Raw genomic sequence first — 13,415 nt, forward strand, 5'->3', positions numbered from 1 at the left:
CTCTTTCAGCATAGAACCAAACTTGTTTAAGGGTAAAAATCAGCAACTTTCGACATGTTGACGCCCTCTGCGGCATCGACAGAGGATTGGATTGATGTTGTAACCAAAGCGAAGATGGCAAAGTTGCCGTCTGTCACGGAAAAACTTGATATTCACTCCAACTAGTGACGTGAGATACGACTCGGTTTGAGTTGTTTAAAGCGACGCATAAAAATAAAGGTGTCGTGTGAAATGCGAGTCTGGTGCAGCAGTTGTTTTGAACAGACTTTGTTGGCGCTGACAGTCACAACACGTCGGACCCGACAAGCTGATCGACATCTCGCCATCCGCACCGTGGATCGGCCGCAGATGGACGGAAGTACGAAACATAATGTCCGCCGTCCGAATGACGGCTGCATGTTGGTCAGTCAGTCCACCACTTTGGTTCAGACTGAAATCACTTAGAAACTGTTGGATGGGTTGTACTGGAACTTTGTTTACAGGCATATGTGGTCCCTAGAGGATGTCGTTAAAAACGTTGGTTATCCGCTGACTTTTTCCTCAGCATCCCCTTGATTTTTGAATGAAATATCTTCATTTAATGACGTTCCCCTCGGCCTCCGCCACGATGGTGGATCTGCAAAGCTGTAATCCTAGTAAAGAAGAATCAACATGTCAGATTGATAAAGTATTGGTTTAAAATATGACCAATCATGGAGCCAGATACAAAGTCACATGTTGGCCACGTCTCTGAGAATATCAAAACCAAATTGCATGGTAATCCATCCAACAGCCCCAAGAGTCAAAAGTCAGAGCTTTACCAAAGGCATTATGGTTCATCCCCTGAGGGACATGAATGACAGCGTCAATCCGTGTTGTAGATGGAGAGATATTCCACTGGTGAAGTGACATGTTTTGACATGCTGGTGGTGCAAAAGGAAAGGTCACGGGGTCAATGAAAATCAGAGTCAATCCTCGATACACCATCTGCAACCTTTTTTCCCCAAAATGTCTTTGACAAATTACAGTAGTAGTGCATAGATGTGTTTGTAGGAGGGAGGTTTGCATGGATACCATCTATTTTAAGATTATTATCTTTTTTTAATTTAATAATCCTTGAGAATCCTCACTTTTAATTAGTCTCTTTGGTGCATTGTGGTGATTCTGCACATCATTTCCCAGGACTCACCCCTCAGTCAGATGGTGTCTAATATTGTGATGTCTTTTTTTTAGACTTTCGGTTGCTATATTTCTTTTTTTGTTTCTTCTTTTTTTGTGTTGTAGAAATTTGCCCCATTAGTCATTTATTGCAGACATCACACTTCCCTACTCTTGACACTGCTAATATAAACATGTCTGCTACAACATTAATCCTCTTTTTTTTTAACTATTGTTAAAAATAGTTAATTTCACCCTATCAAATATATTTTTTGCTTCCCAACGTTGCTTAATTTATTCAGGCAATGCTCACATAGATGAGAAAAATGCAATAAGCAGAGCAGATATGATGATGAAGTGCATGAGAGCTCGTACTTTATCCGTGCATTTGTTACAAGGACAGGCAGCTGTGTGACGACAAAGGTAATCAGTTAAATGCGACAGAAGAAAAGATTGTGGGGATTGCCTGTTTGCAAATATATATACGTTTACAAGAACCACATCAATATTTTCTGTCTGTCTGTTTGAGGCATCAAACCTCATTGTGTGAAAACTCCCTGCAGTAAATCCTTGACAAAATACAGAAGAAGAAAACCAAGATAAATGTTGCTGACTGTGACAGCTAACTCGTGCTCGTTCCCTCGAACGGACGATATATGACGTCGAACTTGTTTCTTTTTTTCGTTCCATCAGGAAGAAGAGCTACGGCAGAAAAGCGAGGCCAAATATCACCACCTGAACGAAGACCTGCACGTCCTCATCGAGGTGTTCGCCCCGCCGGCCGAGGCCTACGTCAGGATGGGTCACGCTCTGGAGGAGATCAAGAAGTTTCTGATACCGGTGGGTTCCCCTACACACACACACACACACACACACACACACACACGCTCACACACGCACACACACACCCACACACACACATTATTTCCGGCTTTCCCAGTGTTTCCCCTTCCATTATGTTTTTCCCCTACCATTATAGTAGTATAATGGTAGGGGAAAAACAACAAGTTTCTGATACCGGTGGGTTCCCTTACACACACACACACACACACACACACACACACACACACACACACACACACACACACACACACATTATTTCCGGGTTTCCCAGTGTTTCCCCTACCATTATATTAGTATAATGGTAGGGGAAAAACATTTTTTATATAATTTTCTTTTTAGCGGTACAGTAGAAAGTATTTTATGGTTCCCTTTCCTATAGAGCAGGTATACCACTTGTTCTTTTATTCAATAAACTAAATGGCCTTATGTAATTTATCTTATCTACATGACGGCATGTCATTTCTGTCTCTACATGGGGCGGTATTTCGGGTGGCTGCAGCAAGAGGAAATGCAGATTTTTTTGATTTTAAGAACTTTATTCAGAACTTCAAATATTACAAAAGTACAAAGTACACAGACATAAAACTAAATCAATAATAAATACATAGTGAAATGCCTGTAATTTTGGTAAGTTAAGGCGTTAATAGGTTAGCTTGCGCATGCGCGAATTGCCGATTCTTGGCGTCTTGCCAAAAAACCGATTTCCTAAAGCTGTAAACCTAGGGGAAACAGTCCTTACCCTCTTTCTGGAGCATCTCCATGAGACTCCTCCTCCTCTCTTTCTTTAACACTCAACAACAAGTGTTTTGTGGAAAGACGTCTGACGATCTGCGCGTGCGATCCTGAGTGGGAAGTTCGAGGGTACAACGGGAATAAAAGAGCGAAGGAGGGGATTCCTGCATGGGCCAAACTCTTCTTGGCAGCAGCAGGGAGCGTATTTACTCTCCCTCCATTCATTATGGATGATCTCTCCAGTGCTCAGAGCTATGATGATTTACATCTCCTCATTAATTATCACAGACCCCTCCCCCAACCCTCTCCGCGCTACCTCTTCCCACCGTTGCCATAAAACATATTTATTGATACACCGGACACGTGACAATCACATCATCGATTTTTTATGATTAAGACCTATCTGCACGTTAATTAGGTGCTTTAATTTAGTGGGGGAAAAGCAACTCTGTGAGAAGATGAAGGCAAACGGGGTCGCGAGGATTTATCAACGGGGCAATCTGGAATGTTTCGCAGCCTCAGGAGCGGCGGTCACGGCGGTACTATAAAGTGCATTAATTAGATATTCCCGGGGCTGTAGCCCTGGAGATAGAGGACGGGAATGTAATGCAGTGTAATTGAAAGCGAGTCCATTGCTGCCGGTGTGTTAGTTGTGTGTGTGTGTGAACGCGCTCGCTTCTCTGTGTGCAGGACTACAACGATGAGATCCGGCAGGCCCAGCTGCAGGAGCTCACGTACCTGAACGGGGGATCGGAGGATGCCAAGGTGCCGTCGGTGAGGGGCAAGCCCGCCGCCCGGGGAAGAGGGACGCCTGTTCCAGGGCCTCCGAGGTAACCCGCCTCCAAGTGTGTGCAATTTGCTGTGTATACGTACAGGTATTATTTACAGTTCAGGAGCTACTGGAAGGCCGTATTTGTACAGTATCCAGTTGCATCTTTCAGAGTTACTGGTGCCATTTAGAGTTATAGAACATTTACAACTGGCCTGTCTGGTCCCAACAACACCAGTTTGTGTTGTTTTATGAATACAAGGACGTACATGGACCTCACATTAAAGTTTAGTAAAGGTCTACTAGACGTTGAGAAGTTTTTGTTTGCCTAAACTTAACGAACCCATACCCTAACAACCTGTTTTATCATTTAGAGTTGTTGGCTGGCTGGCAGGAGGCATAATGTATCATAATGCACAGGTACATACTGATACAAAGTAGTTTTGAATGGGACATATTTCAATACAACTGAAGGTGTCCTGTTTAATCTCTCTGTCTGTGGAAGTTATGTCTCACATTCTAAAAGAATGAATAGCAGCAAATCACTTCCTCAGAAGGCAGAGAAATGAGCCCTGCTGACTGTGTGCAGACCTCAGCAGGAACTACAAAGAGGAGGCAGAAAGCACAGATGATTGGCACGAGACTACAAGCCAAAGCTACTGCTGCTTTCATTGAAAGCTCATCCACTGAACTTGCCTGGCTGCTTTTCCGTGCACCAAAAGAAACCAACTGGACCAGAGAGCCAAAAACATCTGATCTAACGCTGGCGAGAGCTGTCAATACAGTTTGGAGAAAATTCAATCAGAGGGACTATCTCACTCTTTCTCCGCTTTCTCTTTCATGACCACTCAGCCCCAGACACACCTCTTGGCTTCTATCCATTCATATATTTGACTCCTTGCCTATTACCCGATACCGCTCCAGCTAAAACAATCTCTCCGTGTTCACTTCTTCAAATAAAGTGATCCTCTGTCCTCTATGGGGGCCGAGCACCATCCATGCATTATGCTGCTGTTTTCGTTCAAACTATAAGGAACGAATAAAATGTGTCGGCCAGGGTACTCAAACTCCAAAAATAAAAACATGGCTAGAGTGTTCTCTGCTGGCAGCCCCGTCTCCTAAAACCTTTGTTCCCAGACTGTTAAAAACACATTTTGTTGTGCATTACGTTTCCTTTTTTACGTTTCCCAATAAAGTTTCGAGTGAGTCTACGGAAGTCTGTGTGTTCGAGCCGAGGAACGTCTGCTGTTTATGTCCCGCGTAAACCAAAACAAGTACTTTTGTTACATTTGTTGTGTTCATTTCTATCCGTTTCCCTTGTAGTGTAGTTGAGAGTGCAGCGCCTCACGGCTGTACTCGTCATTCTGCTCCACATGTCCGGTGATGTCGTTTTTTGGCGTATTCCCAAAACGAAACGGGGCGCCGGTGGTTTGAGAACCCCGATGTAGACCACCGATCCTACTAGTTCCATTACTGATTGCCGTATTTAAAATGTATCCACAAAAAATACGGAAACTGGAGGCAGTTTATAATTGAGAACAGTAAATTATGAGGTATAGTATGAATAGTATTACTGGATTACATGCTTTATTTTTTCATATGAATCCATTGTGCGGTCTCGACCACAAGCAATGAAAGCCCCTGTAGAGTAGACAGAAGTTTAGAGATTATAAATGTTCAGCTCTATGTTGTTGACCGACTATGTCAATCAACTAAATTGGTTATTGGATAGGTGGAGCATGTATTTTTTTTTATTATATATATATATATATATATATATATATATATATATATATATGTGTGTATATATATGTATATATATACATATATATACACATATATATACTGGACATATCTATCATCAGCACTTGGTGTCATTAAGCTATTTCCTCCTGATTTAACTGGTTTTATGAGGCATAATATGGAGCTTCTTATCTGAGGGACTCTGTTCCTCTCAGACACACTGTGATTCAGGCAGTTTACATTTGGTGAACGTAGTAGTTTTTTCTATGCGGCCATATTTTAGCTGAGACTGGTATTCATGTGTGCCGAAATAGGTCAGAGGGGCCATTAAGTGAGCAAGTAGCTTTAATAGAAAAACAGAAATGATAGTAAATAGCGTCTGGTCGTACACAGTGATGCAAAGCAACATTTGCATAAAAGCCTTTATGTTTATGCAAATGATCTCCAGGAGATGCTCTCCCATCTCCTCTCTCTGTGAACACAAACTCATTCCAGCTCCTCTGAGACCTCACAAGACTGCAAATAAATACAAAATACTCACGGCCATTAGAAAACTTTAAGTTTCTCTGCGTCAAACGCAAAGAGCCTTTTGTTGTTTGTTGTTTGTATTTGTAAAAGAAGACACTTTCATCCGATTCTCAGATAAACAAGGTCACCGAGACGCGGCGTTTGATTTGCTCTGAGTCGCGATACAGGCGGCTACGCTTTAAATTACACTGTAATTATAATTGTGCATGCTCGTGTGTGGAGACGGAAGTCCTTTTGGCTCCTGACCGGGACGTTTGCACGCCTATTTTCTACATTTTTCCCTTCTGATTGTCACCGCTGTGCTCTGGATTGACTCATTGCAGCTGTCACATTTTCCTCTTTGTCGTTCACTGGAGGATAAGTTGCGCCGTTGAAGAGGAATCGACTCTCAGTGCTTTTTTTTTTTCGGTCCTCCGCTTGAGGGTGGTCCAATTTCCATCAAGTAAACATCCTCCGCTGTCCCCTTTTAGTCAGAAAATTAAGAGAGACTTCCCTTTTCTTCCCTCCTCCTGACCCAAATCTGTGATGTTTCACCAATGATAATGGAGAAATGGAAAAGCATAAAAAAACATAATCACCCGGAGAGCAACCTTGGTGTTTTTTTTTCTGCTTCTGCTTCAGATCCGTTAACTGCTTTAAAAAAAAAGCTCAAAACAACACATTACCAAACCAGAAGGTCACCCTGCCTTTGATTTCCAACAGAGCAGCTTGACTTTGCTTCCATCCTGATTACAGTGCAGTTTAGGCTCAGCTTTTGTGTTAATTCATCTGGATGGCTGCACATATCCGGATCCCGCTGCACCTATTTCGCAGCGGGGCGCTTTATGGGAATGATGTCGTTTACCTAAACATTTAAGGCAAAATCAAAACCCCACAATCCTGCACCATAGCATCGAAAACATTAATGGTGAACATTGGGTCCCACTTCCCCGTAGTCAAAAAGCAAGACAAGAAAACATCCATCACCGTTTTGTCATCTGCATTTGACTTAATAGGCAGGGAAGCAATTCAGCCATAAGACATGCTATGTTTTGAGTCATGGACGTGACTCACTTTTTCTCGACTTGCCCTCCACCCTTGCTTTTCCTCCGTCTCTCTCCACCTACACATGGAACCTGCCGCTGAATGTACCGGATGCATCGCTGCGACTGCACCATTCTGGACGGTGCAGGGAAATCACGAGCTGGAGTGAAAGTAGACGAGGCAGCTCGACTCCAAACATGATAAATTACAGCACCTCAGCATAAAGACCCGGCGTCTCGTATTCATGATATATAACACTATCCTTGCGGTAGTATCTTAATGCTTTAAAATCAACATGTGTAGAAAGAGGATATACTGTATGTTACCTGATCCATCTATGTGCCCATATTCAGACCTTATCACACTCAACAAAGTCAGTAGTTTCTGCTCTTTGCTCTAAGCCTGGCCGGATGTTTGTCTCTCTCTCGTCAGGACCCGAGGAGGAGTTCCTCCTCTGCATGCAGCGGTTCCCCGGGGGGCAGCGCCCAGAGGAGCCCCGCCCATCCGCGCTCCGTCTTCCAGAGGGAGGGGCGTTCAGAGAGCCAGAGGCGCCCCGCCAACCGCCGGGTACCGGCCGGCTCCTCCCATAGTTCAGGACGCATACGGCGAATATGTGAGTACATCAAAACTCATGCACAAAAACATGTGCTCGATCCGGAGTCAACAATGCACACGTTTCAGGACCAAATCAATAGCGCAGAGCTGTTGCAGCAGCAGCGGACATACCTGTGCGTCGGGTACCAGCCGAAAATGTTCACCCATCAGATAAACCAGCTGTGAGCCTCGCTGTGTGCAAGCGACTGAGATCGTTCTCAACATCTTGCTTGGCTTCTTAACTTTGTAAAACAAAATAAAGCAAAGAAATGTGAAGATATAAATGTACTGAATTGTTATTCGCTGACAGCCGATCCCACTTTTTGAGTCAGTATCAGACTGATGTCACAAGATAAAAACGCACATTCGGTTCGTAAGAGTTTGATTTCAATAACGAGTCATTTCAGAGTTCATATTGAGGAGGAGGAGGAGCTAGAGAGACAAATGGTGGGGTTCATAAAACTTTAAAATATTAAAATAAAAAAGAGAGAGAGAGATGAAAAGTACAGTATGATGATCTTGAGGGTTACTTAATTGATAATAATTTAGGATCGGAATATATAAGCATTATGCTTCCACCTGTACCTTTTCAGTCAAATATATTTCATAATTAATTATCCACCAATATGGAATCAATGTGATGCTTTGAAGCCACAGGAATTGCACTTCCATTGAATATTAAGTGGGAAAATACAACATTTGCCCAATTTAACATGACTTACCGAATAAACCACACCCATTCATGTTCAGTCTTCTATCCGGATGCGGGGACAGATTACGTTGTTGGTTGGAAACAGAAGAAAGATGTACTGATGTAATCAATGAAAACAGATGTTTGAATTATCCACAATAGCAGGGAGACTGTTCATGTCTTAAATGTATTCATTTCAATGTTGGAATTGCACCGATCTCCACTGTATTGAGGTGGCATCCCTTCGTTCCATCGCTTGTATAGAAAATGTCGTTTCATAAGACAGGTGAACTAAAGATGTCCACTTCAGCAGAAAATATGCGCAGCCGCTTAAACATCATCCCGCAGGAGTTGAACTCCACCATATTTAGTTTTGTGTCTCGCGACATGAGGAGTTAGCAGAGTGTGAATTATTGTGATTCGGTCTTTTAGCTTACCTGCACAGTCTTGAGGGAACCTGTCTGTAATATCAACAGCTGCCAGAGATGAATACATTAGGCTTAGAGTCGACTCTTTGTACATTTGCCAAGAGAGTCCCCAGCCGCACTGTCAAGGCAAGTTCCCCCTGGACTCCAGCATCAACATCGCATATTTAGCAGATAGAAGGAGAGGAGGTGGCCCGCGTTGGGAAATTGCCCCCGCAGCCCATACCTAACCACATCTGACAGGTTTATTCAGAGGTTGCAATTTAAATGTGTGGAGGTCGTAGAGAATGACTCCTGGACCAGCTGTTTCCCATCATTGTCACAGTTGTAAACTGCATCCCCCCCGACACCTGCACCTGTGTATCCGGGTGGAGGAAAGCAAAAAAAAAAAAAGACCTCCAACATCTGCCGGATGATAAATCCAACCACATCGCTGCAAATTAGAGGCTGAATGAGTTTGCCTCTGTATCATCAGAATACATCACCATCCCGGGACAAGTGTTCTCCATCGGCCGCTGACAAATAGACCCTTGTATTCATCAATTATTATTATTTATTTTTTTACAGTTGCAGCCTTCATTTATCACCGCTTAACATCCAATCGTATGCGCGATGCCGTCGTTCTCTTCTTGCTGTGAGGCATTGCCACGGGGCGTCTTCCTCTCTCTTGTTCACTGTAAAAGCAGCGGTTTACCTTTTTTTGGTGAATTTACCATGATGATGCGTCGGGTGCACAGTGTCTTTGTCTGGATGTTTTTTGTTTTTGATTGACATAATCTCCCTCTGTTAAAGCAGTTTGGATCCGCATCAAATTACCCTGAATCCAATTGTTAGCGAGTCAAAATCACAGAGATGCTATTATCCCGTGATCCGGTCCTGGCAGGCCCATCAGTCTTGAATGGTTACTGTGATTGCAGCCAAATCTCATTTCATGTAATTCATTAGGTGCATTGAGAGCTCTTTCTTACCTGCTGCTAATCCCATTGGAGAACAATTAGACATGATGTAATTCTCCTTTCAGAAACGAGGCTGCGCGTCGTCTTTTTTTGTGTGCCATTTCTCATCAGTGCCAGTATGAAATCCGACGAGGCTAATCAAAGTAGCAGAACTTCACTTTCATGTTAATTCTAGAGCTATATGTAAGCGCGTTTGTTTTTGTTCACACGGAGGCTTAATTCTTCTGGGTGAGAAGACCGAGAAATGTGCGATGCACGTGGGTTGGTATCGTTTATGTCAAATCCTCCAGATACAGTAAACCGGTCCTTCGCTGAGTGTTGTGGCATTAAAAAAAACAAAAAAACATCCCCCTCTCCGCATGTCCAGCCCTTTTGAGAGCCAAGCATTGTTAATTGAATCATGTTCTCTGTGCCACTGTCCTTGTAGCAGGTTTAATCTAAACTGGGTGTAATGGTTAGGAAAGTATTTCAGATATAGAAATAAAGGAGCTGCATCCGACTGGTGTGGCAGGCAAGACCAGTCACGAAGATAAGATTGAAACCCATCCACATGGGACAAAACCTGTGATTTGCAATTATGGCTTCCCCTGCAAATGTGAATAATCTATAATTTCCACTAATTTAGACACACACACACACACATATATATATATATATATATATATATATATATATATATATATATATATATATATATATATATATATATATATATATATATATATGCTACTGTAATTTATTTCTAGCACATACATTTTTTTATTCTCATATTTGCCATGCCGGCAGCATGAGACGGCAATGTCAGTGATTAGATGATTTGCCATGAAAAGCGGTCCATCAATTTATGGTCCCCAGAGGATGAATCTTAATGTTTCATGTAAAACCACCAGCAGCTTAGTTGATTTTTAATTATACAGTGAACATACTTTAACATCTTTGTACAGATATTCATGATGAAGCAGAGGGTGAATTATAATAACTCTGGCGATCCTCTGACCTTTTCCGGCCACCAGTAGGTCATATTTTATTTCCAACACTTTGGTTTATGAGCAAACACCTGCAACACTAATGGGATTTCATTCAGCCCCGGCTGTACTTCTAACTTAGTGCTAATCAGCAAATGTTAGCATGTTAACACGCTAAATTAAGATGTTGAACGTGTTAACATTGTCATTGTGAGCATGTTAGCATTCTGAAGATAGCATGTTAACACGCTAATGTGTTGAACATTGTCATTGTGAGCATGTTAGCATTCTGAAGTTAGCATATTAACACGTTAACGTGTTGAACATTGTCATTGTGAGCATGTTAGCATTCTGAAGTCAGCATGTTAACACGGTAACGTGTTGAACATTGTCATTGTGAGCATGTTAGCATTCTGAAGATAGCATGTTAACACGGTAACGTGTTGAACATTGTCATTGTGAGCATGTTAGCATTCTGAAGATAGCATGTTAACACGCTAACTTGTTAAACATTGTCATTGTGAGCATGTTAGCATTCTGAAGATAGCATGTTAACACGGCAACTTGTTAAACATTGTCATTGTGCGCATGTTAGCATTCTGAAGTTAGCATGTAAACACGATAACGTGTTAAACATTTTCATTGTGAGCATGTTAGCATTCTGAAGTTAGCATGTTAACAAACTAACGTGATAAACATTGTCATTGTGAGCATGTTAGCATTCTGAAGTTAGCATTTACTGTACAGAGTGGTATCTTACGGTTATAAAAATGGGAGTAAACCAGCGACAATCAATACATAATGCACATCTGATATGATGATTTTGTTGAATCCCTTCATGGAACCACCTTTCTACAGAATAAATGTTCAGCCAGGTACAGCCCTGTCTAGCCGTGGCCGTTCTTTGTGGGCTTTGCATTTCCTCCCCAGTGCCTCCATGACTCTGCACAGGATAAGCAAGAACAGACGAGTACAGCTCCTCGCTTCGTGGGCAGTGATGCTGAATTTAATTTTCCAGTGCAGATGTTTCTGCAGGGCCAATGCATTAATGACACAAACTCCCCCTGATAATACTTGACAGGTGTGAATAAGCTTTATTCAAAACTTAGCCAAGATCAAAAACAAAAGGTGGTAAAGTAACACTGAGGAAAGCAAAGACATTTGTCAAGTGTGCACAGGTTCGTGATACTTCAACTTGATGCATGGGCCAACTTTTTGGCGTCCTCAATCTGATAGCTTGAGTAGTATTTTTACCCCTGCAGTGGGAAAAAAAGCTTCGGCTCATTCCAGCCTGTTCAGCGTTCTGAAATATGCTGGCAGGAAGAGCAGAATAAATGACACGTAGCTTTGAGAAAATGTAAAGAGCAAGACGGATGACCGAGGGTTACAGATACTGCATTCTTTGTTTTCTTTTAGCGACATCACAGGGTTTTATTTTTGCTTTTATCGCGGAGAAGGTATAGAAGAGCTATGTGCGGCACAGCTGTGCGGAGGCAAGACTTCTTTTCTTTGACCAGATGGCATTCTACTGAAGTCATCCTTGAAGAACGAGGCTCTTCTCCTTCTTTTGATTTGCTTAATTTTCTCACTTTTGTTGTTTGCGTTCCTGACACCTTTCGGGGTTGCAGGCCACGCTACACGTGTGCAGTCGTCTACAAAGTTTATAATGTGAGGACAGCGTGTCGCTGAACTCATTTGGATTCAGTGCGGAGTGCAGGGGAACACATTCAGCGCCTGAACAAGCCTGCTCTGGGTGTCTGTGGCATCCTATCTGTTACACTGGTATTGTGGAGCGGCTGTGATACCGCTGTTGTAACATGCAGTGCCAGGCCCTCTGTTAGTCTTCAGTGGCCTCAGAGGCCAGTCCTTATCTTTTAACAACACGCCTCTCAGCCATCCACTGGCATACAAATGAAAGACTCACTTAGGAGCTGCAAACCTTCCCCCCTTCCCCCTGCAACCTCTCACTGTCACACTAATCCTGTTTAGTGTTGGAAACACAGCGCTGTCGCAGTATCGTCGTGCTATTGTGCTCTCCGAGATATTTTGAGTAAATGGTATATCAATACAAACACATCGGATATTATAATAGCTTCACTCACACTACCACCACAGCCCGCTTTACATTTTAAAGCCGTTTTTCTTTTTTCCTTGTGTCAGACACCGAAGAAAAGAACCATTTTCAATGTGCCGGTGTGATTTATAAACCGAGCATGTTTCTGCTCTCAGCGCGCTTGTAACTCAATTAAAGAGTAGCTGCTCTAATAAATGGCAATAACATGCCATTGTTAAAGTTTAATATGGCCCTTAACGCCAGGCTGTGTTGTCCAATACGAGTGGACAGCTCCTTGAGAGAGTCGTCATCGAGACGCGAGGAGGACTCACTTAACACTAATGGCACGTGGCTTGTGCTGAAAACTAATCGGAGTTTCTCGTACCTGCTCTGCCACGTTCAATCTGTTCAGATAGTTGGCCGAGAACAAGGGGGATGTCAGTAATGTGAGATGGAAGCTTTAGTCCGGATATTTCAGCAGCTACTTATAATGTCTTTTCACCACCAAGAGAACAGTCACTCAAAACCGCAGTCAACATTTTCACATTTCCTTGTATGGATGGATTTCTGTAAAACTTGAACGTTTGATATTCATGGTCCCAGAGGATTCATTTAAAAAAAAAAATCTTTTACCACCCCCCGCCCCCACAATTCCTCTCCTCCAACATCCATGCCACAATATCAGATTGTCATTAATTACTCTGCTTCCCAGAGGATGAACCGGGTATTTTCAATGTCTCCTTTAGCGCCACCCACAGGCCAACTTGTCAAACGAGCATGTACGATTTCCTCTAATTCATTTTGCTAATTGAGTGGATGAACATTTTTGATTTGAGTGACCCACGGTGTTCCTCCTGGCAACATCAGCTGTTATTTCGTCGCACTCGAGTACCGTGACGAGTAATGGTTCATCATTGCAGCCTCTAGGGTTCTCTAGCGAGCCTTTTTGAATTCAA

At 42.7% G+C, this 13,415-nt stretch overlaps 1 protein-coding gene across 1 annotated transcript in view; it reads left to right on the forward strand.

The window, feature by feature from the left end:
• The window catches only part of khdrbs3 (KH domain containing, RNA binding, signal transduction associated 3), a gene marked incomplete at both ends in the record, with an annotated part of 89,796 nt that overhangs the window by 57,212 nt on the left and 19,169 nt on the right, over nt 1-13,415 (forward strand). Inside the window, 3 exons of the mRNA XM_079232339.1 lie at nt 1,831-1,977; nt 3,403-3,542; nt 7,208-7,388. Coding sequence (XP_079088465.1) covers nt 1,831-1,977; nt 3,403-3,542; nt 7,208-7,388 — 468 coding nt within the window. The remainder of the gene's footprint in view (nt 1-1,830; nt 1,978-3,402; nt 3,543-7,207; nt 7,389-13,415) is intronic.

This window comes from Taurulus bubalis (genome assembly GCF_910589615.1).
Source record: "Taurulus bubalis genome assembly, chromosome: 16".
Lineage (NCBI taxonomy): Eukaryota > Metazoa > Chordata > Actinopteri > Perciformes > Cottidae > Taurulus > Taurulus bubalis.